Source organism: Lycorma delicatula, chromosome 1, assembly GCF_047948215.1.
Source record: "Lycorma delicatula isolate Av1 chromosome 1, ASM4794821v1, whole genome shotgun sequence".
NCBI classification, from domain to species: domain Eukaryota; kingdom Metazoa; phylum Arthropoda; class Insecta; order Hemiptera; family Fulgoridae; genus Lycorma; species Lycorma delicatula.
In genome coordinates, this window is record NC_134455.1 from 59,963,663 (window position 1) to 59,990,684 (window position 27,022).

The 27,022-nt window shown below is 35.3% G+C and overlaps 1 protein-coding gene across 1 annotated transcript in view; it reads right to left on the reverse strand.

The window, feature by feature from the left end:
* Nucleotides 1-27,022, reverse strand: part of LOC142318111 (neurotrimin-like) — a 345,553-nt gene that overhangs the window by 76,951 nt on the left and 241,580 nt on the right. The window contains exon 7 of the mRNA XM_075354646.1: nucleotides 5,909-6,057. Within this exon, the coding sequence (XP_075210761.1) occupies nucleotides 5,909-6,057 (149 nt within the window). The remainder of the gene's footprint in view (nucleotides 1-5,908; nucleotides 6,058-27,022) is intronic.

Sequence of the window (27,022 nt, forward strand, 5' to 3'; positions counted from 1 at the left end):
AAAAACGGTTAAAAATTACGATATAGAGAGGTATGTTTACATCTCATCCAGAACTCACGAATATATAAATTTTAACTTTTAGCATTGTTTTTTAATTCAACTCATGAATATTCACGTTTTTATGGTTCACAAATAAGAACAAAAAAAGATTAGGTGCTATTTTGAAAAACAGGGAGGAGGAATATGAAATAAACGGAGAAATATTGCGTGACATTACCGAGAGAGAAGTGAATGAAAATATTCATTATAATTTTTTGTTACGTTTAAGCCTGTCATAAGATTTCCCTAAGGTAAATAAAAATTTACATTAAATTAATGACTGCATATTATAATTATTAACGTAATCATTAAAAATGTCCACTGGGTTTAAAGGAATTGACGAATTATAATGTTTTTAATCGTAATCTGATTTTTACTTTAATATACCTCTGGTTGATTTCATTCATTTTCCCTTTAGTATCTTTTATATTTGTAGCACATAAAAAGAAAAGTGAAATTCTTTTATGTTTTTTCCAAGTATTGTAAAAGATTTATTAAAATTTTGAAATTATGTACGAATGTTTTCTAATCTATAATGTATTTAAGTGCTTAATCATAGTCCTTTGAAACCGATGCAGTCTGATTTGAAAAAATTTCTTTATTTTAGTGTAGTAAACTAACCAGACTTATCTTTTCTTCCTTATTTCTTTTGTAAAACCAGTTTTCTTTAAGAGCTGAATTAATTAAAACGGTTGTTTGATGTTATTTTATTGTTATCTTATATGATTGCAATTTTCATTGTAAAACTAATAATTATCAAACTGAACAAAAAAAAAAAAAAATTTAAAGTTTAATTTTTAACTGAACATTAAGAAATAAATACGAACAGTAATTACACACGTTGATTATTATAAGGAGGATGAAGAGAAAATAAAAATGAAAATGAAGAGTACAGAGGACGAAAGATTATTTTAACGATAAAAAGTTTTCACCAGAACATTTTTAAAGTTTGAAGACGTATTGTTACGTATGAAGACGTAACAAACCAACATTTTACCCGTGTTAATTTTTTTTTTAGGTATTGTATTAAAACTGCTTAAGATGTCATCTTATATAATTATAAAGCAGAAAGTTTGTCTGTTAGTTCTTGCACTACGCGAGAACCAATCTAATGATTCTTTCAAATTTGCAAGATACATTCATATTTCCCAATGAAGGTTTTAAGCCATAAATCGAGCTCTAGCATGCTTGGGGAGGGGGTGAAGTTTGGAATTAAAGATATTCATTAAAGAAAAAAAATTAATCCTTTTAGTTCATTATTATATTTCTGTTGCCGTGGCAACAGAAATAAGTATATGAATTTTTCGTTGTGTGCAGCTCTAGTTCCAATACGCGCGTGGTCTGCTGGAATATTCCGTTGACTCTCCTGTCCATGTGGGTAAAAAAATTTGGTTCCAATAAATAATATTTCGGTGGTAGTTGCACCACTTGAAAAATCTAACAAACCGGTCGCAGTTTGAAAAAACTTCGACCGACTTGTCAGCAGAAGATTATTTTGGCGTTTTTAGTATTCTCCGCATATTTTACTATTACTATATTTTTATCTGCATCATCTTTCATCTTCGTCCGAGATCGCCGAGAGCCGCGGTTTCAAACGAATACATGCCGAATTGACGAGAGGGACGATCGAGTCAGACATGAAACTCCAACAAAAATGTAAGCCTCTTACGGAATATCTAATTAAACTCGCCGAACAAATCGGATCTGAAGAGGGTGAGTTTAAGCGACCTAAGAAGGGGATTTATCCCAATGTTCAGCCGCCACTGGAAATAGCCAAATATGTGAGGGTGAAAGAGGAGTAGGAATATCTAGATTTCGAAAAAAAGGTTCTATGAGGTTTATTCCTTACGCAGCCTGTCGCCAGGCTGAAAAGGCTGATGAATTTGAGTCGTGACCGAGGAACGAACCTGAAGATTCTTAAGAGACTGAAGAAACCATTGAGAAGCTGATAAAATCACCCGAAAAAAATAAGGGGTAGGATGACGATTAGGACGGATTATGTGGTTAACAAATCTTTTAACAACGCGGTAAAGGGTCAACCGCTTTGTAATATATCGTCTTTTTTTAAATACAAAAAAACTATAATACGTATTATTTATCTGATAACAGTATACAGTGAATGTACTCGTACTATGCAGCAAAAATATGTACCAAAAATAAACAATTAAACGAGTAATTACACAGTCAATATTATGTTATTTTCAATGCAGAGTAAGAGTAGAAATAATATTATTGGCGCATTGTTTTATTTAAAAATGTAAACAACATTAGACACACAAGTGAAAAAAAAAAACGAATCGAAAGAGATAACAGTTGTTTATAAATTAATAAGTTTATTACATTACTTTACTGGTGTGGCATTTTATTTTCAGGAGTTTTAAAATAATTATTTTTTATTAGAATAATTTAATTTCAGGAGTAATATTTAATAATGTAGCTCATGTCAATGAACGTTACATTTTTTTTTATTTGAAAAATGTACCTTTCTGATTGAATAAGGTAATCGTTTGAAAGTAGCTAAAATAAAACAAGTGATGGTCTAGAAGCCCCCAAACTGGGAAAGAAAATGTTAATAGGCAATTAAAAATGTTTTTGCCACATTTCACTGAAGGGTTAAAATGATTCGCAAGTCATGAATGAAAGTTTTTCTTTAGTTTCCATTCAAGTATTATAAACGAACCTCAAAAATAAATATATATTTTTTACGTAAACTAAGAAAAGTGATTGAGAAGTGAAGTTGATAACCTTGAATGTTTTAATGTTTTTTAGAAACAAATTATTCATTTTTCAAATTCATGGGAAAAGATATTAACCTACTAATGTAAGATATGTTTCGTTAATTCTACATTCGTAAATGAATGGGTGTTAATAAATTATTAATACACGAGTGGTATATAGTAATCATTCTATTAAAAACATTTGAATTAACAGGAACATTTTAAGTTTAAATTATCATTAAATATTAGTAAATAATCGAAATAATTCTCTTTTGTGCGTTTATTAGGTAAACATTTAAAAATTAATTTTACATAAAGCACTATCCCGCAATTGTAATTTCAATGAAAAATAATTTAACACAAATTGATATAAATATACTATGTTTATGAAATATTCAGAGCGGTAAAATGTTACGTAGTACGTACGAGTATAGAAGCTTTAGAGAGGAATGAGAAAAAGAGAGAGAGGGAAGTAGTTAATTCATTTTACATTGCTTCTGGCTCGGTGCAATTGACTATAACCCATTCCTATTAGAGTTAAGCCAAACAGTCGCATTATTCAAAAGTCAAATGTAGCTGACGTATGATAAATCAAATTCGCTCCTCCTTCTCGTTATTATTATCACCCGTCTGTTTACATTCCATTTTACTTTCATATTAAATTTAATAATAAAATCATTTAATTTTATTGATTTTTTTTTTCTTTTCTTTACCTCACAATATTTTTTGATAAAAATTTAATAAATTCATTTTCCAGGATTTTGGTGTCAAGATCGTTTAATAACATAACAATATTTTGTTTGAAATGTAGGAAAATATTAGGATATATCAAATGCTTAATATACATCTAAATTACATCTTAATTTTAGCTAAAGAATAAATTTTAATTTTTTCTCTAATTTAGCCCTATTTTAGTCGTACAGTATTTTTAATATTCGAGTATATATATATATATATATATATATATATATGAAATATTTCCCATGGGGGTTAATAGTTAATTTTGAAACGATTTTTTTTACTTAATCTGAATATGACTAAGTTTAAATCTATTTCTAAGAGGTAATATGAGTTATTTTCATTAAAAATTATTACTTGTTTAAAATTATTGTGAGAATAGATTAATTTTTATTATGGAAATAATACACAGTAAAAGAAATTTACAATTTTTATGTTTGACTTAGCGGTACTGAAGACAAACTTCTATTAAATCTCTATTAATATTTTTTCTCGCTCAGCAAAAGAGAATACTAGCATACTTAATCTAGTATGATAGGTCGAATTTTGTAAAAAAGTGAACTAATAAACTTTTCTACATTTTTATTTATAAACATAAAGAGCGTCTTGAATTCTTTGCGAGGAAGGGACAGGAGAAGCAGTTTTGTTTTGTTTTCTTTGCGTATGCATTTATAAATTATAAAATTATAAAAATATCACATAGCAGCCTTTTAAGTAAATAAAAATGAATATTCTTGGAGATTATTTTAGCGTGCATTGCATCAATGAATTCCTTCAATTAATATTTTTGAAATAGAAACAGTTTGGAAAATAATTCCTCATTATCTTAATACGACTACAAATATGTAATTTTCCAATGATTTAGCTGGTGATTAAAAAGTGGGATTAAATTATGTACCAAATTATTTTATCTAAATCATATGAACTATCAGAAATATAAATAAAACATTAGTTTTGAAGTGTTAGCATTAAAAAACTGTTTTATTTATTTGCTTGCCTGAAACTTTCTAGTAGATGATAGAAATGTGTATCATACATGGATGCAAGGAGTAAACTAAATTAAAGTTTTAATGAAATCATGTTAATCATTTTTAAGGATTTATTTTGAAGTTTTAGAGGTTTTTAGTTGTTCTTTAACAAGTAAAAGTAATAAAAGGAGCTCTTGGATTATAACTTGTCAGATTTTTAAGTGTTCATAGTAACAATTCAGTAATATACACATATATTTTTGATCTACGGCAGTAAAAAAAGACAAATTTTGTTTTTGTGGGTTAAGGCCCACAAAGCAATGAACGCTTACTATATTTACTACCGTAGTCAGCCTTCTTTTTTTTACTACTTGCCTCTTCAGGTTTTCGCACTAAGTATAATTAATTTACCGATTGATAGGTCTTATATTTACAGTTTAGGTCGACTTTTGCACGCTAAAAATCGATCTCTATTAGTACAATTTCAAAGAATCCTCAGAAATAATTTGTATAAAGCTAGTGAAAATATAATATATTAAATATTTTTGCAACAGTGAGGAGTGTTAAACATTACTGGAAAAGAAAAATTCCAGTTTTAAGAAATCTACTATAAATACTATAATTTTATAAACTACAAAAAAAAAAACATTCTACTAAGGAATTATATTTCTTAGGAATGACTTCTGATTAAGTTCATATAAATATATCCATTCTGGTTAATCCAAAATCACATTTTTCTTTTTAAATTTACTATTATTAAAAATTTTCTTATGATTAAAATATCTCATCTCTCCTCATATTCAAACATAATGTTTATCAGAAGTCTTCTTGAAGAATAATCATTCAAGAAGAGATTTCACTCATGACCTTTCGATGTTATATTTTTCTTTTAGGAGTCATCCGAAACTATTTTATTTATTTTGAATATTTTTAAATAATCGATCTTTTCAAGAAATTTTTGTCATTTAATAAACCCAAGCTTAAATGTCATTTAATTAACAAAGGCAGTCTTCCCCTAAAATTAAAAATGTTTCTTTAGTACAGAAAATTAGACTTAATGATTTATTTCACCCATAAATCCAAAAATCTGTGAGTTCTACAAACTAGTCTTTTAAAATTAAAACAATGTCAAAATTGTCGTATTTCTGTATGCTACTAATTTATGATACCATAATGAATTAAGTTATTACTTAAAAATTATTAATGAATTAATGTTTATTTTTATAAGAATTTTAAATGTCTTTTTTGATATCAAACTTTACCATAATATTAGTCAAAAACAGTGTAAATTAATTTGATAGTAAAACATTATAAATAAAATGCTGTAAATAATTTAAAAAATAATTACTGTTAGCTTAAAAAGTTATAAATAAATTTAATTTATATATGTAAAAGTACTTAATTTTTATGTGTAATGTAATAAAAAAATGTTTTAAATCTACTTACGATATATTCTAATATTGGCTTCTGCTTTACCCAGTGAATTTGTTGCTACACAAGTATAGGTACCCAAATCTGATTCTGTGAGATCTAACAATTTCAATTTTAGCGATACTCTGTAACCATCTTTTTCTTCAAGTACCTGCTGTCTTGGTCTGCAAAAAACAAAAAAAGCAATTTACTTACGATTTTGTTTCTTCTTACTTATGATAAATTCAATAATAATTATAGTTTATTGTTCCGCAACAAGCATTGTTAAATAGTACTGTGATAAATTTAAACAATAGGAAGTGTACCAAGAAAAACTACTGTAAACCTATGAAACGTAGTTGTTAAATAAAACGGATTTACGATGATGTCAAAATGGGTCGATGTAAGTTTTAGGGGTAGAATTATCAAGAGATGTCGACAACGATTAGCTCATAATTTCTTGCGACGGCAGAGATTGTTGTAATAGATTGAAAGTAGAAAACAAACTAGACAGGGTCGCACAATAGCCCTAAAAGTTAATTTTGTGTCTTGAATTAACTTTATTTTATTCCTCCTCTTCGCTTATTAATTTTCATGTTAAATACCTAATTTAATTATTTATTATCCTGAAATATGAGACAGACAAAATATTTTTGTGTCAAGGGATAAAGAAAACGACAGTAGTTTTGGACTTGGTGAAATCGTTTTTAAAAGTAATTTTAAGTGGTTAATTCCATCTTAAATAAATAAATCGGATTAAAAATTTCAAGAAGAATTTTATACACACACTTATATATATATATATATATATATATATATATATGAATGTATGTACATGTATATATATATAACGATACTAAAATTCTGTACGCAGATTTAAATTCTGCAACGTTTCGTAACAGGTGGGAAAACAAATTTTCTCACCTGTTACAGTAATATTGTTCAGCTTATTTCTGCATCAAACATGCACGACACAAGGAAGCGTTTTTATGTTTCAGCGTTACTGAAAAAAATAATAAGAATTCTACTGTTAATGGGAAATTACGTGTTAGATTTCCTAATCCTCCACTTCCGTAAACATTTGAGTGAGCTGTGAAGAAAGTTTGAAAATATATGTTATGGCATTTTTTTCAAATCCAAATGACTTGAATCGCTACAAGCTGTTGATCAATAACTCAGTTGATTTTATAAATTGGAACAAAGGTTTATTGGAAAAAAGGATAACGAATGAATAAGGACACAAGGATAAAAGTTTGAACAATTCCTTTGATGTAAATTAAACATGTAAAAAATAAAAAGCTTTTTACATTTGATTTTCTTTATTAACTGGGTTTTTTACAATTAATTAGGTAAACTAAAGCTTTTCCCTATATATATGTTGGTTTATTCCTCTGTAACTAAGGTTGCAATTGTTCAGTACAGTTATTTCTGATGATTAAAGGATAATAAACGAGATACGTAATATGAACACAAATAACACCATTCAGAATAAGTTTTTATTTGATATTAAGTCATTTTAAAAGTATATTTTTTATAAATAAAAACACATACTTCTGTACTTTTTTATTTTGAGTGAAACAGATTTGTAATTTTTTCTTAGAAGTTATTAATATTTAAAGAAAAGAAAATTTAAACAACGTGAAATATTGTGTTTTAATAATGTTATGACATTATTATATAATGATAATATTATATTATAAATAATATAATATTATATAATTGAATTTTATTAAAGTTATGGGGAAAAGAGGCTACAGAAAAATTTGTTTGAATCGTGAGTAGAACACCTATCTAAAACATAATTTGGTCCCTATATTAAATTCAAAGTTCTCTTTGAAAATCTGTACTTCTAAGTGAATATAAATATCATAAAAATTGTTTCTATAATTCATATATTTTATTAAGATGGCAGTTTAATCATGTCTATATGCAGCTTAATAAAATGTAAAAATAGACTTAAATTTGTGATAAAAATCCAACTCAAGACTAACGTTTCAGAAACTTTATTCTTATTATTTTATTTTTTAAATGATGAAAAATGTTAAGATGTTAGATATCATCAGAGACCGGGCTGTAATTAACAATGAAACAATTATTTAATCTTTAAATAAACGACACAATTTATAATTTTAAATTTATTTCTAAGAAACTGAAAAAATAATATTGCTGCTTACACACACACACACACACACACACACACACACACACACACACACACACACACACACACACACACACACACACACACACACACACACACACACACACACACACACACACACACACACACACACACACACACACACACACACACACACACACACACACACACACACACACACACACACACACACACACACAGTTATATCTACATTTTGAGACATTTCCGATACCTGCTGCGTATTTGAGACGACGGGTTGCTACAAAATTTTAAATAATCCCCATTTGGCTTTTGAGTTAAGCATTTAGGGGAATATTAAATCGTTGCTGAGTACCACCGTCAGGAATTTATTTAATTTTTTTAAAATCGGAAAACCATAACCCATAAATAAATTTAAAAAATATAAATATATAATTATATAATAGTATATTATAAATATATAATTGGAAACTCATAAATAAATTTATGGACCCATAAATTAAGTTTAGCATCGATAAACTTTGGAAGTTTATTTACGTAGATGAAAATGTTTTCAAAAATATTTCTTAAAGGTTGTTTTTGATTTTCAACAGGGAACTCATTAAAAGTGTAAATATATTTATATATATATATATATATATATATAATAATAACTAAACTCTATTCTTTGGTTAGATAAATATAAAAAAAACTAAATAAGTTAGAAAATTATCCAAATTAATAGAACATTTTCTAACACAATTCATTAGGTCAACAACCAAACAAACAAAATAACAAAAACAGAAGCAGAAAACCTCGGCGATTTTTTTTCATTTGTGGTTTGTCTTGAAAGTCCTACATCTTGGACGAAACGTCGAGGCTTTCTGCTTCTGTTTTTGTTATTTTGTTTGTTTGGTTGTTGATCTAATGAATTGCATTAGAAAATTTTCTTTTAATTTGGATAATTTTCTAACTTATTTAATTTATATTATTATTATTATTTTTTTTTTTAACTGAATTTTTAAGGGCATCGACTGCTAAGGTCATTAGCCCTCGTCACATTCTTTAAAAGAAATTATTATCTCCATCAGGATCGTCATATGTAAGGGTGTAAAGGGCCCTTACATTTTATTTAGAAACACAAACTTCACAATAAACATTAAAACATGAAAGACAAGGACAATCACAAACACTTACGGGGTGTAAAGGGCCCCAATATTAAAATTTGAGATAGGTTCTCAAAAGACCATGAAATTAAAATTAAAATTAAACTTATCAATACCATATCTTTCTTTCTTTCTTCTACGAAGTCTCATTTATAGTTTGTTTAAGCACCCTCGGGGCGACCAGAACCGCCGTTGAGCAGTATATCAGTCGTGCCAGTGTGCCGTGTCAGTTGAATCCTTCTTATATCAGGCCATAGACATGCACGGCGTACACCCATAGCCTCGCGCCCTCAATCCACCCTTGAGGGTCCCCCATGCCATCATCGGACACACCCCGACTCACTGCTCTTGAATGCAGGTGAGCCAAAATGGCCTAGGTAAGAGGGCTACCTCCCGTCACTTTACGTGCCACGCTTCGAGACTCCCTTATATGTATATATAAAACTACCGCTTAGAGTATCTTTTACCACAGCTTTAAACTTCCATTTTATAGACTTTTAAGAAGTCCACTGGCGTGTAAAAATGCAACTATATTTTCTTCATTTCCATTATCCAGATCAGCACTAATATTATTTGTAAGACGGAACCTCTTTCTGAGGTCCTCATATATGGTGCACTCTTCTATTAGATGCTTGATTGTCAGTGTTTTATTACAAACACCGCACATTGGTCTCACTTCGCCGGTTAACAAATATAAATTTGTTAATCGCGTGTGACCGATTCTAAGTCTGGTCACCGCTACTTGTTCACGGCGAGTCAACTTAAAGTCGCTTTTCCATTTGAAAGGAGAAGTTTTAACTGAGTTTAATTTTGTATTTAAAATTCTCCATTCAGCGTTCCACTTGTTTCTTACTATGTTTGTTAGACGGTTTTTAACATCTGCCACTCTTACAGGAAATGCATCCAAGTCATCGCAGACTGTTGCCTTTCTGGCAGCTTCGTCTGCGATTTCATTACCTATAATACCAGCATGCCCTGGAGTCCATACAAATACGCATCGCTGTCCTCGTTGTTTTAGTACGTATAAAATGGACAGGATGTTTGCAATTAGGACATCCTTAATATTCTTGTTCCGAATTGAGACGAGTGCACTTAATGAATCGGAACATATTAGCACTCTCTCTTCGCAATAGTGTTCAGTGTAGCGAAGAGCTTGCTGAATTGCAGTGGTTCTGCCGTGTAGACACTGGCCACATCTGGCAATCTCCAAAAGTGGGCTTCTTCATTTACATATATCTAGCATCCAATACCATGTTCGGTTTTAGAACCGTCAGTGTAAATTCTAATATGTTCTTCGTAACTACTGACGGTTGCTAAAAATTCCTGCTGGATGATCACTGCTGGTTTCTTTTTTATTTCTCCTTGAGAGAGATCCAAACTTGTATTTACCGCTGGCAAGAGCCATGGCGGTATTTCTCTAGTAGAAATTGCTAGTGTCTCTGGTATAGCAATTTCATATTTTCTTCTTAATTCGTGGTACCTAATTCCGGTTGGTCTGGAATAGGTAGCACGATGTTCATATACCTCAGCCATAGGATGATTCGTAAAAAAATTATTATTTATATGAGCAGGGAAAGCCCATACATTTGCTGCATATCTTAACAAAAGGATCTCTCTTCTATAATGTGGTGGCATTATTCCGGCTTCAGACATCAGACTAGCCGCCGGACTTGTGCGGAAAGCGCCTGTTGCATATCTTATTCCGCTATTATGAACTACGTCTAATTTTCTTAAGTGCGACTTTCTAGCGGATGAATATACGATACATCCGTAGTCTAGTTTTGATTGAACCAATGCTTTATACAATCTCAATAATGTCTCTTTGTCTGAGCCCCAATTTAAATTCGATAAACATTTTATAATGTTTAGGGCTCTTTTGCATCTATCACTCAACTCCTGTATATGTAATCCCCATGTAAGGGATTTATCCAATACTAGTCCTAAATATCTTACGCTATCTTTATATTGTATTGGATTATCGTCAATTGTCAACGCAGGACTTTGATGAGGAATTCTCTTCCTACAAAAGTGTACACAGCACGTTTTCTCTGGTGAGAATTGGAATCCGTTATTCCTTGCAACTTCATTTAGAGCATTGATCGCTCGTTGCAATTTTTACCTCACCATAGCAGTCTTGTTGCTGGCATGTACGATTGCCAGATCATCAACATAGACGCTTTTGCTGATTTCTACTGGAATGGCTAATATCAATTTATTAATGGCAATGGTAAACAGGGTACCGCTCAACAGCGAACCCTGCGGTATGCCATTTTCCAAGATTCTTTCAAATGAATATTCATTGTTGACGCGTACTTGGAAGGTACGGTCATTCATGTAGTTGCTGAGCAGTATAGGCAGATTGCCACGAATGCCCCATTCATGTATCTGGAGCATTATACCATGACGCCAGGTCATATCGAAAGCCTTCTGAAGATCAAAGAAGACTCCGACACAATGTTTCCTTTTAATAAAGCTGTTATATATAATGTCCTCTAAGCTGATCATTTGATCAGTGGTAGAATGGTATTGCCGAAAACCTGCTTGATACGGTGATATCAGGTTTTCTTTTTCCAAAACCCAGACGAGTCGATTATTAATCATTTTTTCCAGTATTATTCCCATAGCACACGTCAAAGAAATAGGACGATAGCTATTGGGGTCTGTTAAATTTTTATTTTTCTTTGGTACTGGAACAACATGAGCTTTTTTCCACTGCTGCGGGTACGTTCCATCCCGCCATATTTTATTATAAAGTTCTAATAATCTGCGTTTTGCAGTGGTATTCAGCTGCCTGATCATATTATAGTGGATTTCATCCGGACCAGCAGCTGTGTTACCTGCTTTTTCCAACGCTTTCGCGAATTCTTCCATTTTAAATGGTACATTATATGAGTAATTATACTCAGTTCTAAAATTTAGTAGACCTTCGAGTTCTTCTTTTTTGGTTCGAAAACCTTCCTCGTAGTTGGCCGTTCTGCTGGCCTTTTCGAAGTGATTGGATAACAGCTCTGCAATTTCATATGGAGTGTCTTTTATTTCATCTTCATCTTGAAGGCTAGTTATGGGAGTAAAATCATTACGCCCACAAATCGCCTTCACTTTCCTCCAAACATCTGATGCAGTAGTAGTTTTGTCGATAGATGACACGTATTGCTGCCAGGATCGTTTTTTCGAGTCTATCATCAGACGTTTTGCATATGCCCTGTATTTCTTAAAGGCAACAAGATTTTCTATGCTAGGACGCTTCTTAAAGGCGTTATACGCCCTTTTCTTTCTTTTTATAGCTTCACTTATTTCATCGTTCCACCATGGAACGGGTTTTTACGTAAGTTTCAAAGATGTTTTGGGAATATATCTCGATGCCGACTCAATTATTGCATTTGTTATGGCGTCGACATCGTCTCCGGTAACTCCAGTTGTTTCCGGGAGTATCGTTCTAGGTGTGAAACTCGTCCAGTCTGCCTTTTCAAATAACCATCTTTTAGGGATGGGATATATTGTTCTTGTAACATCAGTTACAATTTGCACCGGGAAATGATCGCTTCCATGCAGATCGTCTATGACATGGAAGCTGTACCTCGGTTCTATCGATCCGCTTATAAGTGCAAGATCTATACAGGACGTCCATCCATCTCTGGCATTGAAAAAGGTTCCTGATCTGTCGTTTAAAATAATAAGTTCTGAATTCATCAGGAACCCTTCCAGTTCTCTTCCACGGGGATCTACTCGATCTGATCCCCAAAGAGAATTATGAGCATTAAAGTCACCCACCAGTAAAATAGGTGGGGGAAGCTCGGAAATTAGTCTTGCTATGTCATCCTTATTCCAATCAAAATACGGCAAGTATATGCTGCAGACAGTGACCTGGAGCGGACGCTTCATTCTAACGGCGACCGCTTGTAGGTTTGTGTTTAGAACAACCGCTTCGGTGGTAGCTATAGTCGATGTTAATGTAGCTACTCCACCTCTAACTCTTATATTTGGCGGTTGATCTCGCCGAAATATATCGAATCCTTTTAATTTAAAATTTTCATTTCGGCGGAAATGCGTTTCTTGCAGACATATTCAGATCGGGTCTACATCATGTACCAAGCGTTGGAGCTCATGGATGTTTAAAAAACATCCATTGATGTTCCACTGTACTATCGACTCGCTAATTTTAAATTAAATTATGACCTAGGTTTTCCTTTCGGCCATCCTTTTTTTGTCTTCTTCTCCATCCTACAACAGCATCGTGTTCGCGGAGAAGGTCGTCGCCTGTAAGGCTTCCGGTCTCCGTATCGGAGACCACCGAAGCCGCCGACGACGACGGGCACGGATCGGCACCGGTTACAGGCGCCGATTGTGGGGCGGCAACTTGGCCGACCCCAGACACGGAGGTCACATCGGTCACCGCCTGTGGAGGGGGGGACACTCGTCCCCCCTGTGAAATTTTTTGTGGCCTCTGAGGCTTAGAGGCCACTTCAGTTACAGGAGGCTTGGGAGCCTCCATAACAGACTCTGTAGCTGTCAATTTCTTTTCATCAACTAAAATCTCACTAAGACGGACTTGAATTTCAGGTTTAGTGTCCGTTTTCTTCTGTATTGGAGCGACTTTCTGCTTTGGAGATGTGTCTTCAGGAGGCTGTACAATTATTCTTGGCTTAACAGGTTCTTTAGTGCTGAGAGGCTTCATTTTGTTTTCAATTATCCTCTCAATTAAGCCAGCCAAGGTAGGTGCGATTTTGTTGATGATTGCACTGTCATCAACAGCAACTGGAGCAGGAGCAGGAACAGCAGCCGCAGCCTGAGCATAGGTTGTTGTTGCTCTAGGTCTGCGGGCGTTTACGATCTTTTTTGCTTCAAAGTAAATGACTTTTTGCAGGGTTTTTACTTCCTGCACAGCTACTTCGTCTTTGTAAACAGGACAGCTCCTGGGTCTACAGGAATGCTGTCCTCTGCAGTTTATACAGGTAGGAGGCTCCTTACTCGGCTCTCCTTCATGAACTTCATCACCGCACACGCATATTTGCGTCCTCTCACACCTAACAATGGTGTGTCCAAAGCGTTGGCATTTGAAGCATCGCATTGGTTGCGGGACAAATGCCCGCACATCCAACCGATGTATGCCCGCTCTTATCTTCTCCGGCAAAGTAGGCCGGTTAAATGTAAGAACATGGGATGCTGAAGGTAGGACTTCACCATTCCTTCTCATGTTCAACCTCTGACATTCTAATACTCCTTGCGGCGCTAATTCTTCTACAATTTCCTCCTCCGTACAGTTAAGAAGATCCCGACAGACCACAACACCCCTTGAGGTGTTGAGCGTGCCGTGGGGATCAACACGTGCAGTTAGTTCTCCATTTTTTTTAAGACCTAGGATCTTCTGTGACTGTATATCATTTACAGTCTCTACATGAAGTCCTGTGAAAGTTTTCCTAATTTCCTTAACAGGGCCTCCAGCACATTTTGTTATTTCTCGAGCGATGAGGAATGGACTCACCTTCGAGAAATTACCGTCTTCTTTTGTAACAACTAAGTATTTTGGCTTTGGAACGTTGCTTTTGAAGAAAGCTTTTTGCAAGCTTTTCCTAGCCTCAACTTCAATTTTACGAGATTCCGCGCTCTTTCTCCGTTTTGCCTCAGGCGAAGCGGCCGGTTCTAAACGAGGGTGTTTGCGTGAACCCTCTGCCATGTTTGGTTGTTCAGTTTGCATAAACAGTTCATCCCTGCTGTAGTAAGGCTAGCCGCCGGGGTACACCCCCACTCCAGGGCTACCAACCCTGGAGGTCCGTTCCGGTACTCCGGTGGAACCGGCATATGTCCTGGCAGAGAGCGGATGCGCAGTCTCTGCACTGACTCCAGGCCCTAACACACCAAAGCTTTCAGGGCTCCCATGCTCCGAACATGGGCACCTTAACTACATGCTTGCCATCGCGGGGGGCGTGTGGACGACGAAAGGTCTCCGTTACACCTGCAAATAACTTTGACCGTGGCCGCCACATCGCCAGCTCTAAAGGCGGTATTAATCCATTTCCATAATCGTTAAGAATTTCGTATCTACAGGTGGCCGCAAAGTCCAGTCCTGTAATTCGGCCTATAGATGAAAATCGGCCGAAAAAAGCATATCCGTGAAACAACACTCGGAACCCCGTTAGCCAGCTATATGTAATGTACTTAAGTACAGCTGTTGCCGCCCTGGACGTGGAACGTAGATTTTATGTTCCCGACGTGGGGATTACCTACCTCAGGGCATTATTATTATTATTATTATTATTATGCGATAATCATTGCTGATAAGGATTTCCTTCAATCTCTGCGGTCTGCTGTTGACGAGGGAGTTCTGGAAATAATTCGTGCCCTCCAGTCTGAACTTAATGATATAAGGTTTGAACTTAAACGTCTTCGATATGAGAATTCTGAATTGAAGTCTTCGATTAGGGAAATAAGAGGTGTAGTCGTGTCTGGCATGGTTGTTCAAGGTGGAAATTTACAGAGGGATGTTCTTTCCTCTGGTTCTTCTTCTCTTTCGCCTGCTAACCTTATTCCTGATCCAGTTAGACCTCGTTGTGGTGACGATAATATTAACCTCTCCTTGCCATCTCACTGTGCTACTTCTGTATTTAATGCGGCTAAGAGGAATGGCAACATGACACGAGTGCGGAGTTTTGATGCTGGGTGTATTCAGGATGCAGTGAGGTCATCCAGAAACGCTTCGCATGTGGGTTACAAAAATGCTGAGGGACTTACTTCTGCTACAGTTGACGCTGTAAATAAATCCGCTAACCCTGTGAATGATGTTTTGACTGCAGCCTCCCATGATGTGGCTAAGAAATCTGTTTGGACTGTTGTTGGCTCTGAGAAGCGTAAAGGCCCTAAAGTGAAGTCTTTTCTTGAGGGTTCCATTGCTCCGTCTAACCCTAAGAAAGGGGTGACGTCTCGAAATGCTGTTTTTGAGAAAGGCGACGTATGCTGTGATTTGGTTAAGCCCAGGACTAAAGCTCTTTTTGTTTCGAGGTTTAACTCTTCAACCGGGGTGGTGATATCACCAAGTTGCTTGGGGGACACAACTTTCAACATCTTCAGTGTATTCGTCTGAAGACTAGGTACGAGTCGTACAGCTCGTTTCGAATTGAAGTTTGTGCTTCGGATTTTGACAGCTTAGTTCGTCCTGAGATCTGGCCTGTTGGTACGCTGTTGGCTCCATTTTATGGCCCGTTGAGGCCTGATGCAGTGTTTGTAGAAAAAGGTTCACGGGAGGATGGATTGCAGCTCGGTAGCGATGGGTAAATTGAGGATGATCTACCAGAATGTTCGTGGTTTGAGGACTAAGCAGGATGAAATTTTCGCGTCCTTGATTGATTTTCACTTCGACGTGGTTGCCTTGACTGAGACTTGGCTTAGCGATGAGCACTGTGATGTCAATCTGTTTCCAGACTGTTACCATGTTTTTCGGGGTGACCGGGATTATGCTGCTTCTTTACTTCAGCGTGGTGGTGGTTCAGCTATTCTTGTAAAATCAAGCATTAGGTGTACGAGGAGGAAGGACCTCGAGGCGTTTCCTGAGGCTGTATGGGTTGAGCTAATTCGACCAGGCATGAAGAATTTGTTGGTTTGTGTTATGTATGTTGCTCCGTTTTTAGCTTCAATTCTCCTCGACCAATATTTTGATTTTCTGTATAGGCACGTAGATATTTTAAGTTTTGATATTTGTATTGTAGGCGATTTTAATGTATCTGGAGTGTGCTGGTCTACTAGAAGTCTTCCTGCAAATATTGGGTTTTATGCTAAATGTAAAGCACGATCGGTTTTTGATTTTGTTGACATGATGAACTTGGACGTTTTTACACATGAATCAACGGATCCTTCCTTCTGTAATAATGGTTTGGATTTAATTTTGACTAACTGCAGGATTTTCACTAGAGCTGCTGAGGCTCTTGTTTGCCCTGATAAGTTCCATCCTCCGTTTGAAATTGGGTTCCTTGAAGTCGCAACCGTTGATGTGGCGGAAACGGGCCTGGTTTTTCGCTATGATCGTGGTGACTATCGTGCGTTGTATGACGATGTGAGGTTTGCTGATTGGTGTAATGTTCTCTTGACCGTCGATTTGGAGGAATCGGTTCTGGGTTTACAGAAGATAATTACTGCAGCGATTGATAAACATGTCCCTGCATTTCGTCCTAAGTCAACCAAATTTCCACCTTGTTTCAATAGGAACATTGTTAATCTTCTCAAGAGGAAGAAGGCTGCTCATCACAGGTTTAAATCTTCTGGTCTGTTGGATGATTATTTCTTGTTTTCTCGGCTGCGTAGAGATGTTAAGTATGCGATAGCGGATGCCAGAGTGGTTTGGGCTCGGAAGTGTGAATCTGACCTTTGTTCTAATCCGAGGAATTTTTGGAAATATATTTCTCGACAGAAGTCTAACTATGTAAGGACTCCAGCCCCTATTGTCGATGGGCGGACTATTTCTGATCCTTGGTTGAGTTGTCAGTATTTTGGTGAATATTTTCAATCAGTATACCAGGACTTTCCTACGCAGACTACGTCTGGTGGCGACTGTATCAACAACCATCCGATTCTTGACATTCCGATGGTTTCATCTTCTGACGTATCCAGTGCTATAGGAATTCTTAACGCTAGATCGGCGGTCGGCTTGGATCGGATTCCTGCGTTTGTTATCAAAGGTTTGAATGAGATTGTTTCTCCTATCCTTGCTTCCCTGTTTAATTGGAGCTTGTCGTCTTCTTCTTTTCCGTCCCTATGGAAACACGCAGTTGTTACTCCTATACCTATGCCTGGTGTCCCTTCCCTGGATAATTTCAGGCCTATTTCTATCATCGGTACTTTTTCCAAAGTCTTCGAGAGGATTCTATTTAGACATGTTTATGACCATGTTCTCCCGATGTTGTCGTCATTTCAGCATGGATTTATTAAAGGTCGTTCACCAGCTTCTAATTTGGCCGCCTTTTTGCAGGTCTCAGTTAATGCAATTGAGCATAGGGGTCAAGTGGATGTGATATATTTTGATTTTACCAAAGCTTTTGACAAGATACCCCATCATTTGTTGTTAACAAAGACCAAGGGCTTCGGCTTCAGCGATCGTTTTAATGATTGGCTATCCTCTTATCTTCGTGACAGGCGTTTTTCGGTTCGTTTTGATGGACAGATGTCTGAGGAATCCTTCTTGGCTAAGTCTGGAGTGCCGCAAGGCTCTGTTTTGGGTCCCCTTCTTTTTATTATTTTTATAAATGATATCGGGCATCTTTTGACGTGCAATTTTCAGATGTTTGCGGATGACGTCAAAATATATTGTCCGATCAGATATAGTATGGATCACCTGTTGCTACAATTGAATATTAACAAGGTTGTTGAGTGGGCTGACCGCAATTGTATGCCCTTGAATTTTCGGAAGACCAAACATTTGACTCTCTCGTAAGACGTCGAGCTCTGTTTTCAGCTATAGGATTGGTACGCACGTTATTGTCGCTGAGACATTGATTGAGGACCTCGGGGTTTTATTTGACACGAAGTTGTATTTTCACGAATATTTTGCTCGGATTGTCAGTAAAGCACGCCGGGACCTTGGTCTTGTCCTTTGGATTTGTGGACGGTTTAGCAATATTTCCACTTCTAACCTGCTGTACAAGTCTTTGGTGAGGAGTCGCTTGGAGTACTCGACCGTGGTGTGGAATAGTACACGACGTTTTGCCTCTGATCTGGTTGAGGGTGTTCAGGATAGGTTCTTGAACTGGATGCGTTTTAAGTTTGGAGATTGTTTTGTTGGTGCTAGTAGAGAGGATATGTTGAGGCAATTAGGCCTTTCCAGGTTATCTGATAGAAGAACGTACTTTGACTTGGTTTTCTTTTATAAAGCTCTGCACAACAGACTTCCGACGCGTTATCATGTTGTCTTGCGGAACCAGGCCAGGTCAGTGAGGTCTTTTAGGCAATTTGTGACGCCGGTTGGTTCCACCGTGTCTCCGATTGAGCGGTGTACCAGTGTTGCAGTGGAGTTCCAGGATAAGCTAAGCTTTTGGGAAGATGAGGCAACCTTCGTTAAAAATTTGAGAGGGTTACGTGGCGATGGATCATTGTCCTTGGTGTGATGCTCACTTTCATGATTTTAAAATTATTGTTGTTTTTTTAAGGATTATTGCTTATAACTTGTTTTATTTGGAATGTATTAGTAATGTTGTCTTTTTGTTTTTGTATGTTTTCATCTATGTGTTTTTATTATCACTCCGTAGCTACCGTTTTTAAAGTTCTAATTATTTTTTGTATTTGACTGCATAATTATTATTATTATTACTATTATTATTGTGTTTTGAATATTGTATTTTTAATTTATATGTGGGTTGTTGACTTGTAGCTGTTCTTTTGTGTCTTTATGTGATATTGTGCGGCATACAAAGGTTTTGTAACTGTTCTGTTGCACAAACAAGGCAAATAAAAAAAAAAAAATTATTATTATTATGCTTTTACGGCCAACATGGGACCACTTAAGTCAATTTTAGTTAGATCTTTTCTGAGAAAAGCGTGTTATTTTACTCTTCCGAGCTGCCCGGTATTTCTTCGTCCGTTCAGATCTTGCTTTCTTTTCTTCATCTGTAAACACCCTCTTCGTTGTATTTTGTCGTTTGTCTGTCTTTTGTTTAAATCTAATGTTTTTGTCTTTTAGCTTTGTAATTTTTCCAGTTTTATTCTGTAGGTCAGTCAGGGAAATTTCCAATTCTTTCATACCTATATATATATATATATATATATATATAATTATACAAACATCAGTATCTACAAAGTAACTTGTCCTGACTGACAGATTATCAACGCCCAGTAAAAACTACTGAAGATAAATTATGAAAATTTGTATTAATGTTCTTCTTGCGGTATAAGTGCACTCTAAGAATGAATTTTTTGAAATTCCCTGTTTAAAGGGTTAAAATGGAATAACAAAGAAATTTATTATTTTCTTATTTTTATTTCTCGGCAACACATGAAGATATTAACTTGATTTTTGGGGTGTGTAATCTTCAAGTGAGTATTTAAAAACGAACTTTTAGATTTTTTGAAATTCGACCTTGAAAGGAGTGAAGAAATTAAAAAAAAAAATTTGAACAATGATTCCATATTTTCCCCAATTTCAACTACACTAAAACAGGTATTAATTCGATTTGGGCTTGCCAATATTCTACAGATAAATATCTAAATAGCATTTTCGGGATTTTTGAATTTTAATATTTTAAGAGGTAAAAAACGGATTTAGCTCTGATCGCCTAAACATCCTCAAACCGCAACAGTAAACGCAAGTAAACATATTGCGGCAGCGAAACCGTGACGGGGATGCTTATATATATATATATATATATATATATCCACCTTTATTTTTATATTTATATTTAATCGTTATTTTTTAATGTTAATTCCATTAAGGTTAAATTATCGTAATTTAATTTTCTATGATATATCAATTTCAATTATGAAGTGAATTTTTTAATATATTTCAATCATGAACAGGATAGAATAATTTTATTTAATTTTGGTAAAATTCTGTTTTCACTTAATGTAATTAAATTACATTATTTTGCATTATCAGGAATGGATTAGAGTAATTAAACCCGATGAATAAATAGGAGTAAAACTATGTTTTCATTTCCGGTTATATGCTAAACCTTCACTTTTATCTACGTTTTCACATTAATTAACTTGTATTTTAATCTTTACGACTACGGATTTCAAAATGAATGTATCATTCCCAAAAGTGTAACACAAATATTATATAATAGTATAAAAAGTAAGTACAATACTGATTATAATCCTTGTAATAATTATTATTGTATAATAATTTTTCCTTAATTTCTTATTATAGTTAAAAGAAACTGATTTCAGTTCCAGTAAAATAAAAGGAGCTTTATTTAAATAAATAAAAGTATTACGCATGAATATCTTTTTACGAATTATCATTAAGAATGTGATTTGATTTTCATAAATCTTTTTGACAATTTATTTATTTAATTTACTTCAAGTATGTAATATTAACCTTTTCCTTTTAATCATCGAAGTTATTTTTTCCGATATCAAGTAACAATATCCTTTCTTCGCAACTAATTACCCATTAACTGTTGCATTGGTTTGCAACATCGTGAATTCATATTACCAAAGCTTTTTTAAGTATTTAAACTTTAACTGTTGTAAAAACTTTATTTGTAAGATTTGTAAGAAAAAAAAGTTATTTATAATAATTATGTTAAATTTTTTTGAAAATTTCGTCTAACTAGGATTCGAATCTTGTACCTCCAGAAGAAAGCACTTCGCCACGGAGGTCGACAATATATCTTTTTTATCTTTGAGTACGTTAAATATACTACGTGTAATTTTTTTTTTATCGTATTAATTATGATCACACCAAATTAATTCTAGAGTTAAGCAGCTGTAGATTTACATACATCATTTTTAAATCATTTTTTTTATGTTTTTGCCTTATTTATGTATGTATAACTGTACCTACAAAGCAGCTTGTACTGACACATTCATCAACGTCCAGCAAAAACTACTGAAGATAAATTCATAAAAATTTGTATAAATATTCTTCTTACGGTGTAAGTGCACATTAAGAAAGAGTTTTTTGAAATTCCGAGTTTAAAGGGTTAAAATGGTGTAACAGTTATATTGACTATTTTTGAATTTTTCGTAAACAAATGAAGATTTCAACTTGATTTTTGGTGTGTGTAATTTTCATGTAAATATCTAAAAACCAATTTTTACATCTTTCAAAACTTTTACCTTGAATGGGGTGAAGAAAAGTAAAAGATTTTGAACAACGATTGCAAATTTTCTCCATTTTCTACTATAAAAAATGAGATATTGACTTGATTGGGTCCTGGAAATAATCTTCAGATAAATATCTAAAAACTGTTTTTTGGTTTTTATGAATTTCGATTTTTTAAGGGGTACGAAGGTATACGACACTGTGGCTCATTCAACACTACCAATGTTGCTGTATGTGCGAGGCGACTGGTTGCATCTGCCTCCGGTTACTTAACTAAAAACGTAATTAAAGAATTTAAAAAAAGAAAAAAAACGAAGTACAGTCATCTCGTAGTGGTGATTGTCGGGTAGAACTGGGAAAAATAGATTTTTATCCGTACGAATTACTAGTAACCAGTTATAAACTAATATTTTTAAGGTGGAGGTTGACTGTTATATAACCCACATTCTTAGATCATTCAAATTTTCCGGTCCTGTACTGACCAAACTGCTGGTCGGAAAAAATTACGATACTATGATATTTTTTTAATAAATTGAGCAGGCGTTAATTTCTATTCATCATTATTATTCGAACAAGCATGAAACAGTGAGGTCCAAAGGGCAGAGCCCTCTAGCTAGACGGGAAGGACGGGTGAAGCGAGCCGTAACCGGCTAAATATCCCTTGACCGCGGTGGGAAACTCAAGTAAACATGTAGGGTGGGCGAAGCCGCGACAGGGATGCTCTCTCTGTATATACAGTTAATTTCGGATAATTGGTCCAGTGATGAATTGGGACAGCCGGTTTTTTGGGACAGTTTCTTAAAAATCAAAACGAGATTTTACACTGATAAGTACTTCGCTTATTCGGCCCATAATGCCGCTTATTCGAGCCAACATCCGATCTATACTTTTTTATTAAAAACGAACACAGGCCAGCGGTGAACAACAAACTTTGTGGTTCTGAGAAGTATGGAGCTAGATAATGGTGTGATATAGAGGCAGTAAACTTTCCCACAGATAAACTGCAGTAATGACGCTCAGCCATTAATCATAACAAATAACAAACATAATCAATCAAACGTTAATCATAATAACAAACTTAATTATCGTAACAAAATCATAACAAAGAAGGACTTTGTTTTTGTACGTGACATCATCGACGATGTGATAGATGTTTATCAAATCCATTCTAAATTATAGTTTCTACGAATTTCAGTTAGTCATACTCGCTGAAAGCACTAGCTCCATTACAATTTATGGTTAGTTGTCACTTTTCTTTCGTATCGGATTGTACTGTGAATGAGTTGCAGATTATGAAAAGTTACTTAAGTCATCGGGATGTGATGTTCCGCGAGGACAGCCATGACGTGGGGAAGATACTGTCCAAGGGTTGTCTGCTGGGCAGTGTGTTATATATCCCTTATTGTGGGTGGTGAAGTTTGATTCACTTCTACGGCTGAGGCTGCCCAGTGGGTGTCGCATCGTGGCTTATGCTGATAATGGGCTTCTACTGGTCGAAAGAGGTTGGCGGAGGGGGGTTGAATTCTGAACTACTTAAGCATGCAGGATACTCGAACTATAGGGATCATCAACATAAAATGAGGTTTAGCCTGGAGAAGACCATGTTGATGCTCCTCAAAGGCTGTTTGGCTGTGAGGTGACGAATCCGCGAAACGATGTCACGCCAACTTATTAGATATGTTCAGGTTCAAAAGTACCTCGGGAAGTTTCCTGATGAGAAATTGCAGTTTAAGAAGCACCTTCAATACGTCGCGGAGAAGGCCTGTAATGCCTTCTTCAGAATTCGACTTGTGGTCAATCCTGATTGGGGGCTTAATTTAAGAATATGTGTATCTTGTATAAGAGCGTCTGCGAAGCAATTGTGATATACGCGGTGCCTGCTTGGGCGGATAGGCTAAAATTTAAAAGCTATCGGGAGATTTTTTTACGAGCTCAACGCCTTATATTGCTAACGTAACCGGTGGTTACTGTCCAATTTCAAGGAAGGCGATCTTGGTGACGACAGGGGCGAAACCGAAAGACTTGATTACATCTGAGAGGCAACAGCGTTATGTTATTAAGAAGTCGGGTAAATTTACTTCAGAGAAAATGAAGGAGATAGAACAGCATGATGTCGCCCTTTGGCAGGCCAGATGGGATGAGACAGAGTAGTATGGACGTTATACGCATGATCTTTTACCTAATGTTGCTGATTTGCGGGACGCATCTTGGGTACACCCAAACAAGTATGTGACGCAATTTCTTTCAGGGCATGGCGCTTTTCGGGACAGAGTACAGAAATTCGGCCTGGCGAACTCTAGCATGTGTCCGCAATGCGGATTATTGGACGATGCTTATCATGTGGTATGTGAACGTACTATATATAACTTAATGGGCAGGGAGACTATTTGTCAGTTTGGCATTATCGGGTTGACACTTGATCTCCGTGTTAATTGGAAAAGCCGAGCCGAATGGTGATCGTAGAAAGTTTTACTGCATATTTGGCAGAATAAAGAATCACTGAAGGGGGTGTGATATACCGCTTGGACTTTCCTCCTTTGTGTTTATGTTTGATTTTATTGTTTTAAGGTTTGCTAAACCGTTGCTGTTATTGTTTCAGTTTGGTTATACATTTGTTTGTTTTTCTTCAGTTATGTTTCATGTTACATTATTTACTGTGATTGTTACGTTTTGTTAGTTTTTTGTATTGCGTTTTACGATTCGTTGCGTGTCGAACTCATTTCTACCTTTCGGGTTGGTAGAGGATTTTAAAATTTTTATCCTTCGGGTTTTTTTTTTAATAGATTTTTTAAATTTTGTTATTCCTCCGTTCCTTCGTTCTTAGAAAGTCATTAAGTCCTTTTTTAAAATTTTGGCTAGATGTAGTTTGTTCTCTCTTACCTGACCAAATGCTTCTTTAAGCGGTTCCAGGAATGATGGGTAGCCAGGGGTGGAGGTGTAGTCGGTAGTGCGCAGGTAAATATACGCATTTAAACAACATATTGCGGCACCTGTTAGCGAGCCCGACATCAGAAAAAAAAGAAAACTGTTTTGTTTGGAGTTTATGTCAGTAGTACTCCAATCGTTATGTCGCTTGTGACATTCGCATCAGTGTCATCCTGGATGAGGCTCGTCTGAAAGATGTCATTGCCGGGGTACTGAAGATGACCTCCGGTAAAGCCCATAAGAACTAGGTACGGAGGGAGTGGCGTAGCGACAAAAACAATCACATCTCCATGTGATTGTGATGTGATGTGATTGAGATCATAGGGGACCACACAGGGGACCCTATGTGGTCAGGATGTACATTGAACGTTCGTATTTCCATGCCTCTCTTTAGTTTTTTTTTCGCGAGTGTAAATAACTTAATTTCGTCATCAAAAGGTGTAACACACATTTTTGTTACTTTCTGGTTGTTTTGTCATCTGTAATCGTAGTTTTTTTATTTTTTTCTATTTCAGTTGCTTCACACATTTTTTGACATTTTTATCCGTAGGCCTGCAATGCGTTATGTATGCGTAGACTTGTATCAACGTCTTTAAACTGTGTCAGTTTTTGTTGTTCATCTACCTGTTAAAAGTTAATTAAAATTTAGAGTTAAAATGCCGCGTAATGAAATGACATTGGACGAACGAATAAAGCTTCTTTACAAAATAAAAACTTATCCATTTAACTTAAGTCAACGTAAACTGTCGGAAATAATCGGTGTACCGCAAAGTAAGATACCTCGTATTGTTCTCTAAGAAGATAAAATACGCCAAGAATGAGCTTCAAAAGATCATAAAACATCTCAGAAATGAAAACGTGATGGAAAGGATGCAGTTATTGAGAAAACTCTGAATGAATGTGGTTCGCAACTGTAACATCGCAAGGTGTTAGTGTCAGTGGTCCAATGCTTAAAGACAAGGTAGAAGATTTTTCTAAAAAGCTTAATCATAACGAGTTTATAACAACGGATGGATGATTATCTCGTTGGAAAAACGAGAAATCGGATAATATACGAGAAGGCTCATGGTGAAAAATTGATTGTTGATGCAGAAAAAGCTTCTTCATGGAAATCTATGAAACTCCCTGAAATTCTCCAGAATTTTTTTGCCGACGATATTAACAACGCCGACAAAACGGGACTGCATTATCGTGCTACAAATATGAAGTTGATACAAAAAAATCTATGGACCGTGTTACTGTTCTTTGTTGTGTTAATATGTCGGAAAGTGACAAAAGAAAACTCATCGTAATTGGGAAAGCTGTTGTTTTAAGTGGCTTGCAGTGAACAGTTGGTCGGTAAATTATGTTTTTAATGCTTGAGTGACGAGTGGAATCTTTTCAGAATGGCTTAGAAAAAGGGATGTCGAGGTGCAAAAAAATTAAGAAAAATTATACTAGTGATTGACAATTGTACTGCTCCTCCACGACAAAATTGTTTAAAAAACATTACTATTGAATTTTTACCCCCCAATGCAACAAGCCTCATCCAATCACTGGAGTTGGGAATTACAGAGAACACGTCAAGTCTATTTACTGATGTAAGTTGGTGCAGCACATTCTTTTAGAAATAGTAAAAAAATTACTTATCCGGGCTCTACAGCTAGAGAAGTAAGTGCAAGAGTCAACTTGTTGCAAGCAATTCACTTCGTAGCCGATAGTAGGTCGATTTAAATAAAACGACAATAAAATTTGCCCGTTGTGGTTTTTCTAACCCAGAAGACGAGCCAGAAAATATGCAGGAACATGATGGTAACACGTCATTGTAGCAAGTTGAAAATTATCAAGAGTTCTTGCAGACATCGCCATTGTAGAAAAACTCCAGTCCACATGCAGCACAACGGATGAAGCCAGTGAAGATTAAGGTGAACCAGAAATACAAGTTACGATTCAAAATGCAAAAAACTTTATTGTCGGATCAACGGTTTTTAATGCAGAAGTTGAAGGGCAGTCCTCAATTGGAGTTGAAAGTCTGTGCAAATTTCGTTGAGCCTATGTCCGACAACGGTAGTTCAGGTTGGATGATTTTTTCAAAGAAAAGAATCAGGTGAGACTTTTATGTTGCGTTCTATTCTATTTAAACGTTTAGCACAAATAATGTTTAATCTTATTTCGAGACTGAAGGGACTATAAAATATCTATCTGTCATATCCTTT